Below are 21,229 nucleotides of genomic sequence, written 5' to 3' on the forward strand. Positions count from 1 at the left end.
ACATACAAGTTTTACAAACACAATTTTCATTTGATCGCTATATATTCTCTTTGGCAGTTATTCGTATGTAATTGTATATTCTTATCACTTTAGAGAAGCACACATTGAGCTTCTGTTTATATCTTTGTTATTCCTCCCCTGGACTCTTTTTCAGCACATTTCAACTTATACTTTCTGATAGAAACTTAATTCAAACTTCAAAATGTTCAGCTTCTTTAAGTGATGTGTGCTTCTATTCAAAATTCTGACATCTTTTATACATTAAAAAAAAAAAAATCAACTTTTTACCCCAAGAAATTAATTGGTGAAATAGTCCATAAGTCATAATTCAAACTCCCATAATTATTACTTCATACCACTCAACTGCTTTCAGCGCTTACTTTTAAGTGGACATTTTAATTGGAATCATATTAAAGTTTTTACACTGACTCTTGAAGTGACAATAACTCCTTTCAGGTTTTCCTGTTCTTATATTTTGTATATTATGTAAACTATACTATATAAATACTATATAAATAAATTTGCCTCGCCTTAAACTTCACCTGACATTTCAACTACTTTAAGTTTGTCAGCTGACTCTCCAACTCCTTTCACTTGCACCTTCACTTCTTCATCTTCACTCAGCACTTACACTTGTAACATCAATTTCATAAAGGACTTTCATTTTACATGCCATTTAAACTTATTTCATTGACTTTGTATCATCTGCTACATCAGCTTGTTTCAGTGCTTCAACTTCAGGAACAACTTAAAGTCCCCTCCAGTCAAATTAATCAGCTGAAAGAGGAAAGTTTTTCTGTGCTTGCCAAAAATCTGAGTTTAAGACATGTATCTACGAGCATGATTTCTGACATCACAACTAGTTTGGAGCCAACCGTGGTCCGGTAGGTATGCAACCTCCAGTGCACATACAATTTCAGTGAAGTAGAAGACATAATGAGGAGAATGATGTCATTTTAAGACTTTTTAACTGAACTTTTCTGTGGAAAAACCATGTCAGACACAAGTTATTATTAAAAGCAGAGCATTTGTACTCACCACTGTGAGTGATATGGAAAGGTTGGATGGTTGTCACTGGCATCTAAAAGGCACCAGCATACCTGCGCCTTCATTAATAAGGCCTTGCTATCTAAGTTGCTGAGTTATTTAACATGTTTAGTTTAGATCACAGGGCTGGTTGGCTTTAAAAGTTCCTCATACAAACTCTGAACTGGGGAAGACTGGTTACTCTTCCCCACTGCTACTATGCACCTTACTATTTGAATGAACTGCAACACAGCTTAAAGTAAAGTCACATCAAGTCCGTTTTTATTTGTATAGCCTTAGGGGGTTTTACAGTCTGTACAGCAATACAACATCCTCTGTCCTTAGACCCTTGATTCAAATAAGGAAAGGTTAGAGACAATTAGAGGGACTTTTAAGTTTTATTAGATGCTATTCTTCAGAATGTTTGTGATTGTTTTAAGTGTGTCCGAGTGTGTTCAATGATGGTTTTGTGATTGTGATAAGAATGAACTGTCTTATTATGTTCCCTGTGTATACTGTATGTAACCTTTTCTCAGGTCTCTCTTGCAAAAGAGATCTTAATTTCAATGAGATTTCCTGAATAAATACAACTTGTTTACTACTTTAGTGGCATCTAGCGGAACGGACTTGGCAGAAATGGAATATAATATTCATAAGTATTTTTCAATTGGTGTATAATCACCTGAAAATAAGAATCGTTGTGTTTTTGTTATCTTAGAATGAGCCCTTTATATCTACTTTTTTTTTTACAGTAGCTCAGAATGGACAAACCAAAAACTGGCTCTAGAGCTGGAGAGGGCCCTTTGCGTATTTTGCCAGTTTCGGGGCCACTGTAGGTTCTCCTACACGCTTGGAAGGAGAAGGGAATTCAGCTGGTTGCAATCTGCCTCACTGCTAGATGCCACTAAATCCTACACACTGGACCTTTAAAACATGTCCGGAGGGGATCTTTTAATGTCCTTTAATATCTTCAACTATCACTGCCATTCAAAGATACTTTAAAAGCTCCAGAAAACACATTAAGATATTGAAATAGTTTCAATTGGTTCAACAGTTTATTATTATCATTATTAGCAGTATTTATTATAATAATAATACATTATTATTAATCATTAATTTTTATGGTTGTTATCACTATGATGTATCTGACAAATTTTTCCCTGATATCAGCACGCGCCAGCAGGAGTCTCTCGTCCCCATAGTAACCAGCCTTCAGCTAGAGCCGTGTGGAGACAGAGTTAGCAGCACCGTCTGCCGACAGCTTTCATACGTCCTGAACTAAGCTCCGGTGCTCTCTTTTTTGTGTTTCTGTATCGACTGAAAAGCCACTGGGGAGGCATGGTGAGCTCATATTTCAATATATTGATTTTAAAAGGTAAGAGAAGCAGCGAAGAGCTCGTCTTTTAACTCGCCAAACCCTCTGTGTGAAGAGACTCTGCTGTTGTTTAAGTGTCCGGAAGTTCTGAGGGGGAAAAAAGTGAGAAAGGCATGAAAAAAAGGAGCTGGAAGAAACCTCTGACCAAACTTCTCCACCGAGCACATTGAAACACTGGTCTTTGCTTGAAAACCTCACCGAGCGGACAGTTGCCACCTCTTACTGTAGTTCACTAATAATCATCCGTGTGTATTCATTTATCGATGGGTCTGCCGACGCTGGAGTTTAGTGACTCTTTCTTGGACAGTCCGGAGTTCAGAGAGAGACTGCAGTGCCATGAGATAGAGCTGGAGCGCACCAACAGGTTTATAAAAGACCTCATCAAGGATGGAAACATGCTCATATCTGCCCTCAGAAGTAAGTACAAGCCGAGATGAATGTGTTGTTTTTTTGGGGAGGTTAAAGTGCGGGTTAAGTTACTCAATCAGTTGCACAGTCTGCTGCCCTGATAACAGCAGGGAATGCAAGGCCACCAAGCCAAACAGACCCAGTGTAGTGATTTTAACCTACATTAGACTCAGCCTAGTTAGTTGATAGCTTATTACACTGAATAGTGTTTGTATGGTATGAGCAACACAGGTTGGAAAGTGGTTATCCAGAGGCTATATATTAGTTCTTTCTGCTAGAATAGATATTTTACTTATCTTACATAGAAGGGTGAAAACTCACATGCCTTTGCCAGGTTTTATAGGGTGTATTGCAATTAAAATGTACAGTTTTTAACCTAAAGCTGAGTGAAATGAAGACTGAATCAAATTGCTATTTGTCTAGCCATTATCAGCATGATTTTATGGTGTCCCCTGCCACCAGATTAGATAAGGCATAACATATAAAAATAATCATAAACATTGTATTGCTTTCTTATCAGTACTAATGTAGTCCATCAAAATTATTGTGCTATTTGATTTTATTGATGTCAGTCATCTTTGCAGTGGTATCTGTGGACACATAATGGGCCTAGACTATCTCCAGGGCCCCAAATCTACAAATCCATGCTAACTGTGTGTCATCTAGTTTGTGCTACAAAATCAACCAGGGCTGCAACTTACAATGACTTGTCATTGTAACTGAGTCTGTCAATTACTTTTGCAAGTAAGCAAGTAATAATTTAGTTTAAAGAATTTTGGAAAATAGTGAAAAATGGTCACCACATTCACCCAGAGTCCAAGTCTTCAAATTGGCTCTTTGTCTGACTTACAGTACAAACCACTTTATAATTATGTAAAACAGAGAAAATCTGCAAATCCTCACATTTGAGAGGCATAGAACTGTGAATTTTCAGCATATTTCCTTGATAAACAATAAATCAATCATCAGAATTGTTGACGAGAAATTTTCTGTCTGTCAACTAATCCTAATTAATCGATTAATCGTGTCAACCGATAACAGCCCATAAGGGGTTCTGTTTCATTTCCTGATCTTGAGGCCTTGTCATGAGGAGCATCCCTGTGTCAAAACCTAGTTTTAAGATGGTCATTATTTCAGTTTTGGCTTATGTGTTCCTAAATCAATGCATTTAATGAAATCACCACAGAGCAAATCTGGGGCCTGGTTGTATTCTAGCATAGAAAAAACTGTACACAGTGTACACAGTGAGTGAGGAACGGGAGGCTAATAGGAGCCCAGCAGCAACACCTGACCTTGACATAGAGTGATAAATCATTTGTTGTACTTGCGTGTCATAAGATGTACAAAGATGTCATGAACATTATTTTAGTATGGGGAATGTACTCAACTACATTTTCTCTTGACTCTGAAATGTATTGTCATGTTATATTTAAAAACTTACCCTCAAGGGAGAGATCTGTTTATATGACAATAAAAAATGATTGTAAAGATAAAACAGACACAAACATTTGATTCACAGGAAGTCTGTGTAAAATGCATGAATGCAATTTATTCTGGACAGTCGGATGTTTAACTGCTGTGCAGTTTGATGTCACACTCATATGACATGACGACAACATTCAAAAAGCAGGTTCCTCTTGTAGCTTCTTTTGATCGCCTCAGGGCCAATCCCAGACACACCTACACTTCATGGCTGCCTGTGGTTTCTATTGTTGTTGGTCATCAGTGTGAACGTTGCTACTGCCTGCCTGCAGTACACACAGATGATGCTGAGTGTGTTTGGCTGTTCTGGGGCCAACAGGGACAACATGGTCACTGTGTGGTTAATATGAGGAAGTGTGTGCACAGTAGGGATGGGAATCACCAGAGGCCTCACAGTATAATATTAGCATAATAATCCAGACAATGCAATAGACCCTTTTCACAGCAGACATTATGACTTCTCCTAGGATTAAAAGCACAGGTGTAATTAATATAAACGATGGCTCCATTCATTCAGGTGTTCCAGCTAAAGAGCCCTGTTATTATACAGTACATGCTGCCTCACTGACATTACTTACTGGGACCCTTAAAGGAACAGAGCCATCACTAAAGCACCTGCGCTTTTCCTGCTATGACAATTCAAAATGTCTGCTGTGACAAAAGTCCATGTTATTGCTTTTTTTGATACAGTAACTTCATTCTCTTTAGTGGAAATTGTGACAGCCTTGGAGAGCTGGTTGTGTTTTCACCGTGTTAAAGGATATGATCACTGTTATTAGTCTCTGGAGCCATTTCTAAAGAACCTACCGTGCCCACTCTCTTCCGGGCAAAGAAACACATCACACAGTGCAACATTGTGGCTCATTGATGTGTTTTTAATAGTTTTTGACAACAATAGAGGTCTATTGCACAGAGGAATATGATCTATCAGGTTTTGGATACACACACAGTACTTGTCAGTAGGATGAGTTCATGGTTGGTTTGGCTCTACACGTGAGATTTATTGACAATAAGAAAAATATAGAAAATTGGCAGCCTTATCCTTTAATACAACATCAGTGTTTTTTGCTGAGAATGGGATTTTCAAGCAGACAGATTGAACAACACTGTTATGAAAAATGTGTCAATTAAAACAAATTTTGAAATAAATCCAATCATAAAAAGTGTTTTCTATTAATGGATAAAGCTGGTGTTATAATGTGCTTTTCTTATTGTAAACAAATCCCATGAAAAGACAAAAATGAACAGTGCATTAGTGCAACTCTCAGTACTTTTAGACCTCCACAGCCTGTTTATGGCTCAATCCCATGTGTTCATTCTGAAGATGTAAATATTTAAAAACGAGTTGTGAAGAAACAGTTTCTTTTTTACAAAGGCTGAGTGCTATTGTTTTTTTTTTTTTTTGCAAACATTACTCAAAAAGGAGTAAATAGTGCATTTGTTGCGAACTATTTACAGCTGCGGATTTATACACATTTGGAGAGCTACTGAGTAGCAACGAGGTGAATGTGGGACTGAGTCAAAATAAACTACAGTGTGTGTTCACGGTATCGAAGGGACATGTTACCCAGTGTGACGGGTCATTGATGTGTTTTTAATAGTTTTTGGGCTGGTTGAGGTCTATTGGTTGAGGAACAGAGGAGGAAGAAGATACATGAAGCTTTTCTTGCAACACAACACTACAACAATCTTTGTTAGTAGAATTAGTTGTAGTTTTGCTTATTGTCATGGCATTTGTTGACCTAAAAGAATTTAAAATACCACCCGACTCCTTCTTTAACATACAGAATCAGTATGTAGACTGCTGTACGTCTGCAAATATTTTAAACACACACCAGAGAATATTTAAAGTATTTATAATTATACGCCCAGTCAGTATTTTTGACCATGTAATTACACATACGTTCACATTAATCATTTTAATGTTCACTCATCACTAGACAAATCAGAAAACATTATACTTAAGTTGTAGTCAAGAGTTAGTTCTGTTCTTACTGTACATTAAAAGTTTTCTCAATCAATTTGAATTACATGCTGTTCCTTTAGATAATAACAGAAATATAGATACAGCTTAATATAAGTTTCCAGCAGAAGATTATTCTGTTCATGCTGCTTTTGTCTGTGTTGAACCTGACCACAATTCATTTTGATGAACTACAGGCAGAGGACTGGTATAAAAGAACATTTTAATGGTTTTATTATCAATGTATTATACATTATACTGAAATGCTGCCTTACAGCGGCTGGCATAGAGACCAGTGTTTTGGGTGTGTGAGTTAGAGAATGTGGTGGTATTAAACTGTTGTTGGAGTGTTGTTTGGACACGTAAACACAGTTTTCTGAGATTCAGCCTGTCAAATAGAGTTTACGGCAGGGTGTGGTGGTTTATTTATATCAGACTTTGACACCTCATGTCTTGCCAGAGGATGATTTACAATGATTGGAAGATACATTAATACTTTATTACAGAAGTTATGTCGTTTGTAGGAGGATGGGATAATTGAACCAATGATAGCAGTCTGCATGCCGAGAGCGTTCTTGTGCGTAATGTTGAAACAATGCAGTTATTTAAGTTCTAAATGAGCGATGGCAATAATTACATGGTTGTAGCTGCTTAATGTGATTCTCTGTATTTGTCTCGCAGGTCTTTCTCTTGCTGTTCAGCGATTCTCACAGTCTCTGCAGGAGTTCCAGTTTGAGTGTATCGGAGATGCTGAGACTGATGATGAGATTAATATAGGTGAGATGCCAAACAACAAATATGAATCTAGAATATAAGGACTTGAGACTGTGCAAAATATGTCAAATATGATCAGTCTTAAAAGATTTTAAGTGTGTCATTTCTTTTACAGCTCAGTCCTTAAAGGAGTTCTCTCAGCTTTTGAGCACCATGGAAGAGGAGAGAAAACGACTGGTAAGAAAACACCTTTGTGTGTCTGTGAGAGACAGACAGAGGAGACAGAGAAGAGCAAAATTCAAGTTTTTAGGTTGTATGTTTCTAGAAATAATAGAAGGAAAGCTTCAATTCTGAGGACATTTTGTTGGTTGTGACTTGAAAAGAGACCATTTTAAGTGAAGATAAAGGTTGGTATAGTGATATAAATAGGTCAACTAGCCCAAGAAGCATCGGTATGTGTGTGAATTTTACATTGTATTTTGCATAACATAGATACACATAGAACTTTGACATTTTATATTATTTATTGACATTTTAAGTGACATAGAGAGAAGTTTCATATTTCAGACATGATACTCTTTGCCCAGGGCATCTTGCCTTGAATGACAGCGCTGATCTAAATACACCATTAAAACCAAAGCTCCTTTCAAATTAAATTTGTTTTCAGAAAGGTCTAAACCAAAGTCAGTCTGAAAGACTGTTTGGAGACTGAGCAGCAAGTGCATCCTGTCTTAATGCTAAAGAACAACTTCGCCGATGTCACCATCTAAACGACTTAAGTTTGAAAGTTACAGTCTTTGTCAGGAACCATCACTGGACCTAACACGCTGTCTAATCTGGTTTTCCCACAAGTCTGATTCACACATTTGTATGGAAAACAGCATGCCGGCAGCACTGTGCTCCATGGCGATTTGGAAAAATGTCTGACGTACAGACCCTCCATCAACCAGAGACCTTTGTGTGGGAGTGACTGGAGCCTGGCACAGTCTGTGTGCAGGCAAACCTCTGTGCCTTTGCAATGTATGTGTGTAATATGCTACCTCATGTATAGGCCTCTGTGTGTGTGTGTGTGTATGTGTGTGTTCCTTTGTGACTGTGCATGGTCTGGTTACAGAGGAACCATGTGGAACCTATTCTGCCAATTCCCCTGTGAGACTGTGAGCAGCAGAGCCCTGACTGCCTGGGAAAGTCCATAAAAGGGTCCAGTGTGTGTGTGTGCATGTGTGTGTATGTGTGTGTGGGTGGGTGTGTGCGTGCTCGCGTTTTTGTTAGCTAACTCTTGGGGACCATTTCCGGTTTAACACCAACCTTGTCAGGACCAGTAGTACTCATGGGGACCAAAGCCTGGTCCTAATGAGACAAAACATCATTTCTGAGGTCCTGGTCAGGGTTAAGGTTTGGGTTTGGCTATCTACAATGAATGGAAGTCAATGCAATGTCCTAACAAGGATAGCTGTGCAAACTCTGTGTGTGTGTGTGTGTGTGTTAATTGTACTGCATGCTTTTCCACTTGGAGTGGCACCACTACAATGCTGCTGATTTGTCTGAACTTTTAATAATACCATCATTATTGAGTTAAAGGGCAATTCCAGCTAATGGATTCCTTTGAAATACCTACCTGTTTGACCTGAAAGGACTATTATTGAGTTTTGACAATACCCTTCAGTCTCTTAGTTTTCAGTTTCACTCTGAATACTGTAATGTGGTGAAAAAAAGAATGTACAAAGAAAGCAGACCTTTCTTTGGCCACTGGTGCAGCACTAAAGTGAAGTGAAAGTGAAGTCATGATGCAGGACCGGGAAGCTATTTAGAGCCTAATACTTAAATCGACTAGACAGAACAAAGCAAGACGTGACCAAGACTTGCAATTTATAGACTCGTGACTAAAGAGGCCGAGACCTAATATAAACACCAGAGCTCTGATAACCGCTCGTCTCACTGCTTGACTCACGTCTCAACATCAACCACAAGTGTCCCTCACATGCTGTACAGAAAACTGCAAAAAGTATTACTATTACATAGTTGTACTGTCCTTTTTGGGGGTTTTCTGGTGAAATTTGCATGTCTGATCAGACGAAAAGTCAAAACTGTCAGTTACCCAGCTGAACCAAGAGCACATACTAGACTTGGCCCAATTTTTATTGAAGTGGTTTTCATCAGTCTGACCTAATCTGCACTTTTGTAGCTAATACTGACAGATAAGCTACTGTTTTGCTTCTGTTCTATTTTCATTTTAATATTTGCATTTTTGTTTCTGTGACTTGGATGAGAACCATGAGCAAAGTCCTTAAAATACTCAAATTTATTACATTGCACAAATGCACTAAAATGTTTGATGTTAAGCAAGACTTCATACCAGCAGAAATTCATAAACAAACTAAGGTTTGCTCTAGGTGTAACTATGATACTTGGACAGCTCTTCTCTGAGGTGTTCCTGTGTGTAAACAGGCATTAAATAAACAGATAAGACATATCAGCTGAGAGATATTTCAATCCTGAGACTGGCTGTTCAAGTTTGAATCCTGTTTGCTTGCTCAAATATTTACATACTTCAACACGTGTGCCTTATCTGAAAATCAGTCCTGGTTAAACAAAATACTAGATGAGATCAACATCAGATAGTTTAAGTAAATTTCAGCCTTAGATTTGCTCTTTTACAACAAATGTGTGAAGTTAATATCCCACGTTGATGTCTTCTTTTAGAAAAATTTGAAAAGAGTATAGTTGTGGGATTAAATTTGACCTTTTCTCTAAATGTTTCATGTCATCATCGGCTCTCAAACAAAGCATTAATGTCTAGAAATGTGTTTGTTAAATTCAAATTTGTGAAAAAAATAAGACATGCATGTTTAAAGCAATCAAAACCTCTGAAGTCACCACTGCAGCCATCGTGGAATAGCTCAGTATACTGTATCCAACACAGACCACAGTGTGGTCTTATCTCTGTTCCTGGTCTTAGTATTTACAGTTTTGACACTCTGAGATAACGGTTGTGGTTTCTTTCCTCTCTTAGATCCAGAATGCTGATGACGTGTTGATCTCACCGCTCGAGAGGTTTCGCAAGGAGCAGATCGGAGCTGTGAAGGTACAGCTGTGACTGGTAGTATCGAGGTGTTACATGAAAGCCAAGCACATTATTAAAAGAAAATAGCTGAGCTTCAGTTTTTAAAATAAAAGAACCACGGGTGATATTAAAAACTTCAGTACACTTCATTAATTAGTGTTCATTAGTAACACTGTGGGTGGTGATTAGACAGATCTCCCCGCTCAGGTCTGGTCAGTGGTCAGAGAATCCAATTTGTTCAGATAAACCACGGATCACAGTCCAGTGTCAGTAAGAGGGTCATGGGAACGGACGCTGAGAGAGAGGACAGAGAGCGCGTCACAGACAGAGAGAGACAGTTGAACTCAGTGAGGCAGTATAAACACAAAGTGAGTCTGGTGTCTGGTTTCAGCAGCTGTCTCAAGTCTTATAATTCAGTTTATCTCATTTTTTTCCCCCCTCTTGGCTCTCCCCAGTAAGAAATAGAGGCAGAGATAGCAGTGTTGTGTGGTATGCAGTGTTCAAAAAATATAAGTGGTTACAACTATAACTAATACTGAAAGTGAAATCAAGGCTTTTTTCTCTGTATGATTGAGGGGAACACACACAGCCTGTAGAATGTAGCAGGAGTGTGTGAGCAGCGCAGAGAAACAGTGGCTGGAAATGTGCAGTTAGGAGCTGCAGCTGTTTTGGAAAAAAGACTCAAATATTTTGGCGGTGTCTCTTCATTTAGATTATTAATGCTCCCGCTGCACTCCCAAATGTCGTAGCTTTTTTGAGGCTGGAATTTCAGTTGATCTCAAATTCCTATTGAATTTTTGTTACTGGTGAAAGATCAGCTGCAGAGAGGCCGTGCAGGTATTTTCAGGGTGCAGAGATCTCACTGCAGGTTCAATGGCATTTTGGTGTTGTGAATGTTTGGTGACATTCTCTCTGTGTTATGTAAAAAAAAGTCAGTTTAAACAACGTTTTTTCAGATGTAAAAATTTTGCCTCTCTTGTCTTCCTCAGGAGGGAAAGAAACAGTTTGACAAGGAGACAGAAAGATACTACTCTGTTCTAGAGAAACACCTCAGCCTGTCCTCCAAAAAGAAGGAATCTCAGCTAAATGAGGTGAACTGCCCAATTCCTGATAAATCCACACACTCAAAGGTTTTCCCAGAAGTATTAGGTGACATACTCCATGTCTGTTGTGGCTGTTTTCACTGCAGGCTGATTCACAGATGAGTAAAGACCGGCAGGTATTTTATGATGCATCGCTGCAGTATGTCTTCAAGATCCAAGAGGTGCAGGAGAGAAAGAAGTTTGAATTTGTGGAGCCGGTGAGTTCAGTCACCGTACACACGTAATTATCATATTTGTATGTTAATTTCACACTGGGATACGCATATCACATTTGTAATAAAATACACAAGATGACATCAGTATCAGCCTGTTTGCCTCCTGTGTCAAATTTCCATTTTGTGATTTTTTTGAGCTTCTGGGCCTTTATAGCTCTGACCAGAAATCAAAGCCATCAATACAGAAGGTTTTATCACAGGAAAATATGACTGATGAGTCTATTCTGCTTGTAAAGACTGATTTAAACATCAGTTTATACAGACATGATCATGGAAAGACAGCTCAGCCAGGATCTGAAAAACACACACATTACACACACTGTTTGGCCGGTGATAAAAATGTTTTAATGATAGATATCAGTAAAGCTCACTTCCTGTTGCTCGAGCGGCACTTCCTGCATGGAGATCTCTTCCGCCTGACGGAGAGGGAAACTCTTTGTTGTAATGTAAACAAGGTCAGAAAACTAAACAACAAGCAGAGTTTTGGGGATTTTTCTCCTTTAGGGGTTATTGTGATTGATTAAGCAGATGACTGACAATTATTCTTTTGTAATCCTCTCATTATACTCAGCACGCCCAAGCCCCCAGCTAACATATCTCTCCATCTGCTCTTCAGTTATTAGCCTTCCTGCAGGGCTTGTTGACATTCTACCACGAGGGTTACGAGCTGGCCAGTGAGTTTGAACCCTACAAGCAGCAGCTTCAGTTTAACCTGCAGAATGTAAGTATATGTTTACTGCAACCCTGTAGTCCACATCTCAACCTGATATCTCTTGTAAATAATATTTGTAAATAGCTGGTAAGGTTCATGCGACAACTTCCGTGGCTGAAAAATGAAGCCAAAAATTTCCAAAAACTGCAGTTCTTCAAATGACCACTTGAGGCTGGCTCCAAAAGCAAGTCAATCCCCATAGACCCCCATGTTAAAGTGCCCAACTTTACAGCAGAAATAAACGTTTACAGCCTGGTACAAAAAAAACGGTTTTGGCCTCTACAGCTAATTTCCTCATTCATGACAACTACAACTCCAAGAGGTGAATTTTTATACAAATTTTTTATACAGACCTGTTTATATTTTATTAAGGCTTAAATGCACCATGCTAACCAAGCTAGCAGCTAGCATTTGAGTCAGCTCCACCCTCTCATCCAAATTTGGTCACTTCTGGCTCCAAAAATTCGAGATGGCAACAGTCAAAATGCAAAGTCGAGGCTTCAGAACGGGAGTCCACAAACCAATGGGTGACATCTAGGCAGCTATGTCCATTATTTTTTACAATCTATGGTAGGGTTCTGTCTAGACTCACAGGTCAGTCTCTAAACGCTTCACTCACAGAGACTGAGGACAATCTCCCAGGTTTTGTTGCTAAAACTGTGTGGAAACATTTGGAGAGTTAAAAAAAACCTGCATTGCAGAACCAATCCAAAGTCTGTTATCCAATGTCTGGTATCACAAGACTAGGTTCTGTCTGGCCTACCTGCCTCTTGCCAGCCATTTATGCATCTGAGACAACCTGTCCCAGTGTAGAAATCCCACACATCTAAGACTAACATGTTGAAACACAGTGTAAATTATTTTCAGCAACAGTTTGAAAAAGGCTTGGTCTAGAACAAATTCTCATTTTGCTGCTCAATGGCTTAAACTTCGACCAATTTACTTGGAAATTGGAAAGTCAAAGTCACACTTATTAGAAGCTTAATAGAAAATCCAGTGTAGTTGATTGACTGCACTAAAATGTTTCAGTACCAATGCCAATGCGATACCTAAGTTGCAATACAAATGCCAAAATTATGTTTATTGATACCTAACTTTTAGGAATATAAACTTGTTTTTCTACAAAAACATTTTTTGCTCTTAAACTTTTCAAATGCATCAATATTTAATCTTATTGTAACACAAGCAGCCAAACAAGAACTTAACAATTGAACGACATAGAGTAAATAGCAGAGTTATGTTTAAGTAAACAACACGAGAATTTGACTTGGTGTTCTATGCCAGCTTTCAGTACCCGACAGTTTTAATACTACTACTGTGCTACTGACACAATTCAATCAGCATTCAAAAAGTATTGAGGTGTGTCCCCTCAATTTCTCTATTTCTTTATGTAAAATTAAAATGCAGTATCACCTCTCTATTAGGTGAAAACTGCTGTTGCAGCCTCAGCCTTTTACTTATTTGTTTAAAAGCAGACACTTTTTAAATGGAAATGAGAAATCAGTGTACTTTTTGTGTAAGTCTTGTCGTAATTTACACAACTGAACTAAGTAACCACATCTATGTATGTTATTAAGGCTCGCAACAACTTTGAAAGTACACGTGTGGAGGTTGAGAGGCTGATGAAGAGGATCCGATCCGCAGAAGAGGATTTCAAAGCTCCCGGCTGCTTCACAATGGAGGGATATCTGTATATACAGGAGAAACGTAAGAGACGCAAAAGTTACAGTATTTACTGTCTCCTCTTTCTGTCCTCCTCTCACTTAAGCTGCATAAAATCACTCACCACAGTTACGCAATAAGACCTGCATGAAAAGTGGTATCTGTGTCATGTATTTTAGGTCCACTGGGCAGTGTGTGGACCAGATACTATTGTACATATGAAAAAAGCTCCAAGATGTTCACCATGAGCAACACAGAGGCCAGACCAGCCAGCAGACAGGTGAGTTGGTAGCACAGAAAAATCTGACAATTGCCATATTTTTTATTAAGTACATGAATAATCATCCCATGTGGTTACATACATTTTTGGCTCTGTTATTGTAATACAGTTATGTAGTTGCAAGCAGTGCCATTACAACTCTCATTTTCATTACCATGTGGTTAAAGTAATGTTGCCAAAAGATAATGGCAACATGGATCATCAACCTCAAGTGTTGAGTCACTTCTTTTGAAAACACACTGAAATAAATAGAAAACCAGTTAATGCCCCGAAGGTAGGAAATCAGTCATGAAACATGTGGTGCTGAGCAACTTTCTAAGAAACTGAGACTTTCTAAGATAAACACGTCATGTTGAGTGCGTGATGCAACCATATCTCACTATTTACAGAATGGTGTGGTGAACGGTACTCCGGAAATGTTCAGGCTGCGCTCGTGTGTCAGAAGGAAGACTGACTCCATCGACAAACGCTTCTGCTTCGACATCGAGGTGGTGGAGAGGTGAGAGATGATTCAGAGGCTGTGTTCGTAGCATATGAACGTTTTAGGAATAAATAAATTCAGATATAGCTACTGCTGGGTCTGACTTGGGTAAAATGATCCCCTTTTTTCTCTGCAGGCATGGCGTCATCACCCTGCAAGCAGTCTCTGAGGCCAACAGACGCCTGTGGATGGAGGCCATGGATGGAAAAGAACCTGTATGAGTATAGCCACCATTAACCAATAACAATAATATAATATCATCAGGAAAACATGAACCAGACTTCTATTATGTTAAACACAATAAACTTAGTACTGAAAAAATAAGGTACTTTTTTACCTTTCTTTCCTCAGATCTACACCCTGCCCTCTTTACTCAGCAAAAAGGAGGAGAGTAAGTTTTCTATTCATTAACATCTACTGTGTTAATATTTCCTCCTTTGCATCAGAAATTTACCGTTTGTCTATTTTACAGCATTTCTCAATGAGGCAGGCTTCAGCTTTGTGAAGAAGTGCATTGAGCTGGTGGAAACGAGAGGTATCCCTACTTCTTAAAATGTGTATGTTTGTGCGAAAATGAAATGCTGGTAAATAAAGTGTCGATTTATCTGTTAAATAAATGTCTGTGTGTGCATGAAGGCATAACCACGCTGGGACTGTACAGGACTGGAGGAGTTAACTCCAAAGTGCAGCGGCTGATGACGAGTGTTTTCGGTAAGAAAGGCTTTGCTCTCCTCTGTATGATATCATTTCCTGCATGAGAAAGGTTTCCTCCAGCACAATCAATGGGCTATAATTAAAAATCCGTCACTACAGATGAATCATTAAGTCTCTACTCTCCTGTAGCGTCCACTGCACCCTCTGACATGCAGCTGGATGGAGACGCCTGGGACAACAAGACCATCACCAGCGGCCTAAAGAATTATTTCAGGTAATGTACGGTTTATCAAACAGCAGCTTTTTTGAATAACACTGCTGATGAATTATGAGTTTATGATTTCTAATGTGCATGCAGGTGTCTGGCAGAGCCGCTCCTGACCTACAGACTGCATAAAGAATTCATCAAAGCCGCAAGTAAGATCCTCTGCTGCCTCTTTCAAAACACAAAATAGAATATGTAATGAGAGAGGCAACCTGTAATATTCCACCAGTGTTTAGATTCAGTTTGCTGCCTCACCTCATTGTATGTTATGTAAACAGAAGTTTATCATCATCTATCACCTTCTTCACAGAGTATGATGACCAGAAGTATCGAGTGAGAGCGATTCATGCTCTTGTTCACAAACTACCAGAGAAAAACAGAGCAATGCTGGACATCTTAACCAATCACCTCCTCAAGTATGTACATATTAACACATACTGTGCTTGTATTGATCTCTACCTTGAAAATGTCCTTTTGCTTCTTATTTTTCTAAGAAGAAATATCATTACCTTAAACAGTGATATTTTTCCACTCTACTTTTTTCTAGTCTTCCTATTTCCTGTGTGCTGTTTTCTTGTTGGCTCAGTCATAGAGCAACACGTAACAATGCATCTTTACAGGATTTACATTTGTGAAACAGCTATTCACTACTTGTGAGCAGTATTTAAAGAACGGTCAAAGTCACACCATAAAAACTCTTAATATTCATAACAGATGTCTGACAGTAGATTTTTTTGCCAGGACAGCAAAATGTGTAACTTTAAAGATCCGCTGCAGACATGTTGTAAGATATATAAAAATACTCTGCCTGGAATTATAAGTGTCTAATATGGTTTTTCCATAAAAAAGTACAGTTACCTCATTAAAATCCCTAAAATCAAATATTCTCCTTCTTCCTCATTGAAAAATCCAGGTTCGATGAATATGCAAATATTGTTAATGTCAGAAGTTTAACTGCTGGATGAAAGATATCCCCTACTTCACTGTAAAGTCTGTTGTCAGTGTTTGTATATGTTTGTTTCCACATCACACTTGTGATATGGAAACATGAAGCTTAAAGTCAGATTTTCAGCGAGCACAGAGAAACTTTCCACTTTCAGCAGATAAATATGAAAACAGCCTTCTAATGTCAATGGCACAGTGAACCTCAAACATTAAACCGTAGGAACAAGAAAAAAAGCACATTTTTGAGTGGAGGGGGACTTTAAAGGAAAGAAAAACAACAGAAAAACAACAGACTTGAACCTGACATCTCTCACACAATATTTACATGGAGCATAGACATTATGAGATTCTGAAATATAGATGATCTACTATCTAATAATATGCTAGACTAATAGACTTGTGAAATCCATACATGAAATCATTGCCAGCAATGTGAACACGTATATAAATTTAAATGTTATTTTTCATCTTTTTCACCTTTTAAGAAATTTTAAGGTTATTTTTTGTTGCTACATTGAATAGAGAAGCACAGAACTCATACAAAAACATCACAAACAACTGTGATTGAAATATGTTAACATAGAAGGGTTGAGTTTTTTAATTTTGTGTTTTTCATATTTATAATAGTTTATTTTTACACCTTTTCTATTATATCTCTGTGACATATTTAAAATACATGCTCATCGTGTGTGTGTGTGTGTGTGTGTGTGTGTGCGTGCAGGGTCTCCTCTCACAGTGACCAGAACCTGATGACCGTGTCCAACCTGGGGATGATCTTCGGCCCCACGTTGATGAGGTCACAGGAAGAGACGGTGGCCGCCATGATGAACATCAAGTTCCAGAACATTGTGGTGGAGATTATCATCGAAAACCACCACAAGGTGTGTTCTACAAACACGCATACACACACATATACACACACATACACACACACATAAACACACACCTAACACACCTGTGTACTTGTGTGTTCCTGTCAGATATTTGGTGAGGCCCCAGACCTTTCAGTGCCGTTACCTCCAGCTCCGTCCTCTCGGTCGACTCCTCGGAGGAACAAAGCCATCTGTCTGTCATCTGGAAAGAGGAAACCACGCCTCTACCCTCCTGCTCTCTGCCTCGCAGACAACGACAGTGAGTCTTTCTGCAGCTTTAATATACGGCAGTCTCCCATTTTAATACATCACATACAGCACATACAGTACTAGACAGTTATAGGGAAACATTTACAACTGAACACTTCAGGTATTGTACACCTGCACAGTAAAATCTGGTGATGAGATGTTGTAACATACAACATTTTATCTTTATTGTGTTCATGACAGAAGTCACATGTTTTTTATAGTTTAAGCCAATAAACTGCTCACATTTTGTAAGGAGTGGTGCTTTCACATAGTCATTTTACACACAACTGGGTGTCATTATCAGCAACTGAGCAGCGGAAATTAAAATGACTGTAACATCAGTGGGCTCAAGTACTAACTAATGGACACGAAACCATTATACTCATATGTGATTGTTGAACATGTCATTCTAAAACAATGAGCATTAATATGCTGCTGTAACTCATCTGGTAAAGGTTTTCCATGACATTTTGGAACCTGGCTGCAGGGATTTGCTCCTATTCAGCCATAGGATCTTTAGTGAGGTTGGACACTGTCTGGTGATGAGGCTTAGCTCATAGTCCAATTGATCCTATAGAGGTTGGAGGAAATCATGTTTCTTTGCAGGCCAATCAACTTTTTCCACACCAAACTGGGAGAACCATTTTTTTATGGACTTTGCTTTGTGCACAGTGGCCTTGTCATGTTGAAGCAGCAAAGGGTCTTCTCCAAACTGTTGTTACACTATTGTCTAAAATATAATTGTATGCTGTAGCAGTAAGATTTCACATATATATAGTGTAGTTATGCACTCATCATTTGATATTCTGAGTAAAGCAGCAATCAACTCTCAAATTACAGATGTCAGAACTTCCCAAAAGCACCTGAATGCACCAACAAGGAAGATTAAAAAACAGGCATCATTTACTCCACATGCATTTTCTTAGGAACAGCCCTTTAAACACTCAGTAATTTCTGTGCGTTAGTCAGTCTCTTCATTATGTGACTCGTTTCTTTTCTTCCTTCTAGGTGACACATTCAGTAGCAGCCCCAGCACGACTCCAATGGGCAGCCAGGAGTCGCTGTCGTCACACTCGTCTGAAAAGAACGGATTGTCTCAGACCTCATCCCCTTCCTCTCCTGCTGCAGAGCCCAGCTCGTCCTCCACAGCGCAGCCGTCTCCACCTGCGGCTTCCTCTTGTTCCCCCTGTTCTCATACTTCCTCAAATGGGAAGGATCAAAAACGGCCAACAGACAGCGCTGCCTCCCCTCAGCTCACTCCTTCCTCTTCCTGGACTTCCTCCCAGCTCGCCACGGCCCAGCAGACCTCCTCCGTGTCATCATCCACGTCCTCTTTGATCTCTGCACCAGAGAGAAGTCTCTCTGTCAAAGGAAACTCAACAGCCTCTTTGTCATCTGTGAAGGAGTCCAGGTCACCCTCCAGAGCCTCCTCGTCGACCATCTCCACCCAGCCCTCCTCGATGGAGGGCATCACCTCTCTCAGGGAAGGTCGGCCAGTTCAGAGAGTGTCGTCTGTCTCTTCTCTGAAGAGCACTCATTCAGTGGATCAAAGAAATGCATCCTGTGCCTCCTCCAATGTCACAGAAACCAGAGCAACAGACACTACCTCCCCTTCTCGGGAGCACAGGACTGCTTACAGGACTGCCTCCTCCTCCTCTTCCTCCTCCTCCTCCTTGTTTCCCTACCAGCTTTCCACATCCTCCTCTCTCACCTCCCTGCACATCTCTGAGGGTGCGTGCATCTGTGGTAACTGGTTCAACATGTCAAAAGTTTGCTGAAGATAAATGTGTAGGAAAAAGTTTGATGAGTGATGTTAAGAGTGTCAGTCTCTCCTCTGCTTAGTGTTCAGCTTTGATTTCCTTTGTTCTGTCTCAGATTACAAAAGCTGTCACGGATCGGTACAGAGTCTCATGTCGCTGGACCCACAAGAGGCAACACACTTGCGTAAAACTTCACGCATGCGATGTGGCTCCGATCTGATCCCGAAACACTCTGCAGCCACATCAAGCAACGGTTACCAGAGGCCTGGATCAATGTCAGTGTCTTTAAAATGTATCATTTATCATCACCACTGGTGCCGTTTTGCTGGAACTTTGACATATGACAAATGTTGGTAGCGTAAATGTCATTTTAAAAAACACTGTTCACTGTAAGAAATGGTCCAGTGTTTAAACTCAAGTTCAGTTGACATGAAAATTGAAACATAAGTCATTTTTCCCTGCGAATCATATTTGCTGTCTCAACATCAAGGGATCCTTTTGATCTAATTTTGACTTATTTTAACAGTTTTTTAATTGTAATATCTCAGCCATCATTGGTCTGGTTCCAGGAATTATTACTTGTTTTTGATTGGCCGAAGAGCAGCCTGCATTATTCAAGAAAACAGTTTTGTTTTAGACGCTGAGAATCTGTCTGAAACTAACTCGCTCTGAGCTACATACTGGAGGTGATAATGTTGTTTATTTTTGCTGTTACATATTTTACAGAATATCAGTCAGAGGGCCGCAGCGTGAGAGTTCAGTTTTCTCCTCAGCATTAGATATTTGTTCTTCAGGAAGGTGAGCTGATTTCAGATATGATAAACTGCAACCTAAAACATACTGATAAATGAAATCCTCCTTCTGTTTCACCAACTCCACTGTTTTTTTGTTTTTTTGTCTCAGGGAAGCAAAAGCTCTTTATTCCTGTGAGGCAGAGCACAGCCATGAGCTCAGTTTTCCACAGGGGGCACTGTTCTCAAACGGTAAGAAAACCACTCAGGTTTTATTTCCTGATGGATCTCTGGTGTTCAGGAAACTAGTTAGTTTGTTTTCTGACTTATATAATCCTAACCTTAATCATTCTACATGTTATGCTTGTGTTCAACTTAGTCTAAAGTCTTTATGTAGAGAAACTTCCATGTCCAGGTGAGATTATGGTTGTACATTATATAAGATGAAATGTATGAGACATGTTTGCTGTATGAGGATCTTTGTCTTGACTTGCTGAGTTGACTCAAGTTGTTTGTGTCTGCAGTTCATCCGTCTGTGGAACCAGGTTGGCTTCAGGCGACATACAACGGCAAGACGGGCCTCATACCTGAGAACTACATCACATACACCTGAAAAACCCTGATGACGTCATCAATTACTGAATAACACAAAGATCTAACATAGCTTTTAGGGATCTAACAGTGCATACAGTAATACTCTGTGCTGCTGATCAAAGATGTAATATATTTATCATGTTACTGTTATCACTGAGCAGTATGTCTGACTACTGTGGCTGGATATGAATGATGTGTATATTGTATTTATATCCGACTACTTTATCTTATGTGTTATTAACCATCATGTAATGCAGTAGATGTTAATATCTCGTCTATTGTCTTGTTTTAATACATGACAGTTCAACTTAATCAATGTTATCAGCTAATGTTTGTGTTCAGCAGTTTTGCTGTGGCGGCGAGAACGCTGTAGATTCATGAAATGTGTCTGCTAGTGGTTTATTCACAACAAGGTACATGGAAACAGTATTTTTCTATTAATCTTGGTAATTTATGTGTTTGTAAATGATCTTATTAATGTTATAACTGTGTGTACAGTGATTAGATGTTTGTCTCTGGAGCAGTATGAACTGATGATCTAAGACTGAATCCTGCCGTAACACCTTCCTGCTGCCGTCTGTGTCAGTTCTCATGTCTAAATAAAGGGCAAATACTTTACTTAAAAAGACAGTTTGTATTTGTGGATTCACTTTGTGTCACTGTTGTACCATGTG

At 39.2% G+C, this 21,229-nt stretch overlaps 1 protein-coding gene across 1 annotated transcript; it reads left to right on the forward strand.

Moving 5' to 3' along the window:
- Positions 1-2,217: 2,217 nt before the first annotated feature.
- arhgap42a (Rho GTPase activating protein 42a) lies at positions 2,218-21,183 on the forward strand. The gene is made up of 24 exons (XM_044370754.1): positions 2,218-2,818; positions 6,936-7,031; positions 7,144-7,205; positions 9,982-10,053; positions 11,022-11,123; positions 11,222-11,332; positions 11,967-12,071; positions 13,640-13,769; positions 13,904-14,004; positions 14,394-14,503; positions 14,622-14,700; positions 14,837-14,876; positions 14,958-15,020; positions 15,122-15,196; positions 15,329-15,413; positions 15,498-15,556; positions 15,715-15,820; positions 17,071-17,230; positions 17,330-17,480; positions 18,479-19,201; positions 19,346-19,505; positions 19,957-20,028; positions 20,134-20,213; positions 20,486-21,183. The coding sequence occupies exons 1-24, from the start codon at positions 2,665-2,667 to the stop codon at positions 20,572-20,574; spliced, it is 2,985 nt and encodes a 994-aa protein (XP_044226689.1). The 5' UTR covers positions 2,218-2,664; the 3' UTR covers positions 20,575-21,183.
- Positions 21,184-21,229: the final 46 nt, after the last annotated feature.

The sequence above is a fragment of the Thunnus albacares genome, chromosome 13, assembly GCF_914725855.1.
Source record: "Thunnus albacares chromosome 13, fThuAlb1.1, whole genome shotgun sequence".
NCBI classification, from domain to species: domain Eukaryota; kingdom Metazoa; phylum Chordata; class Actinopteri; order Scombriformes; family Scombridae; genus Thunnus; species Thunnus albacares.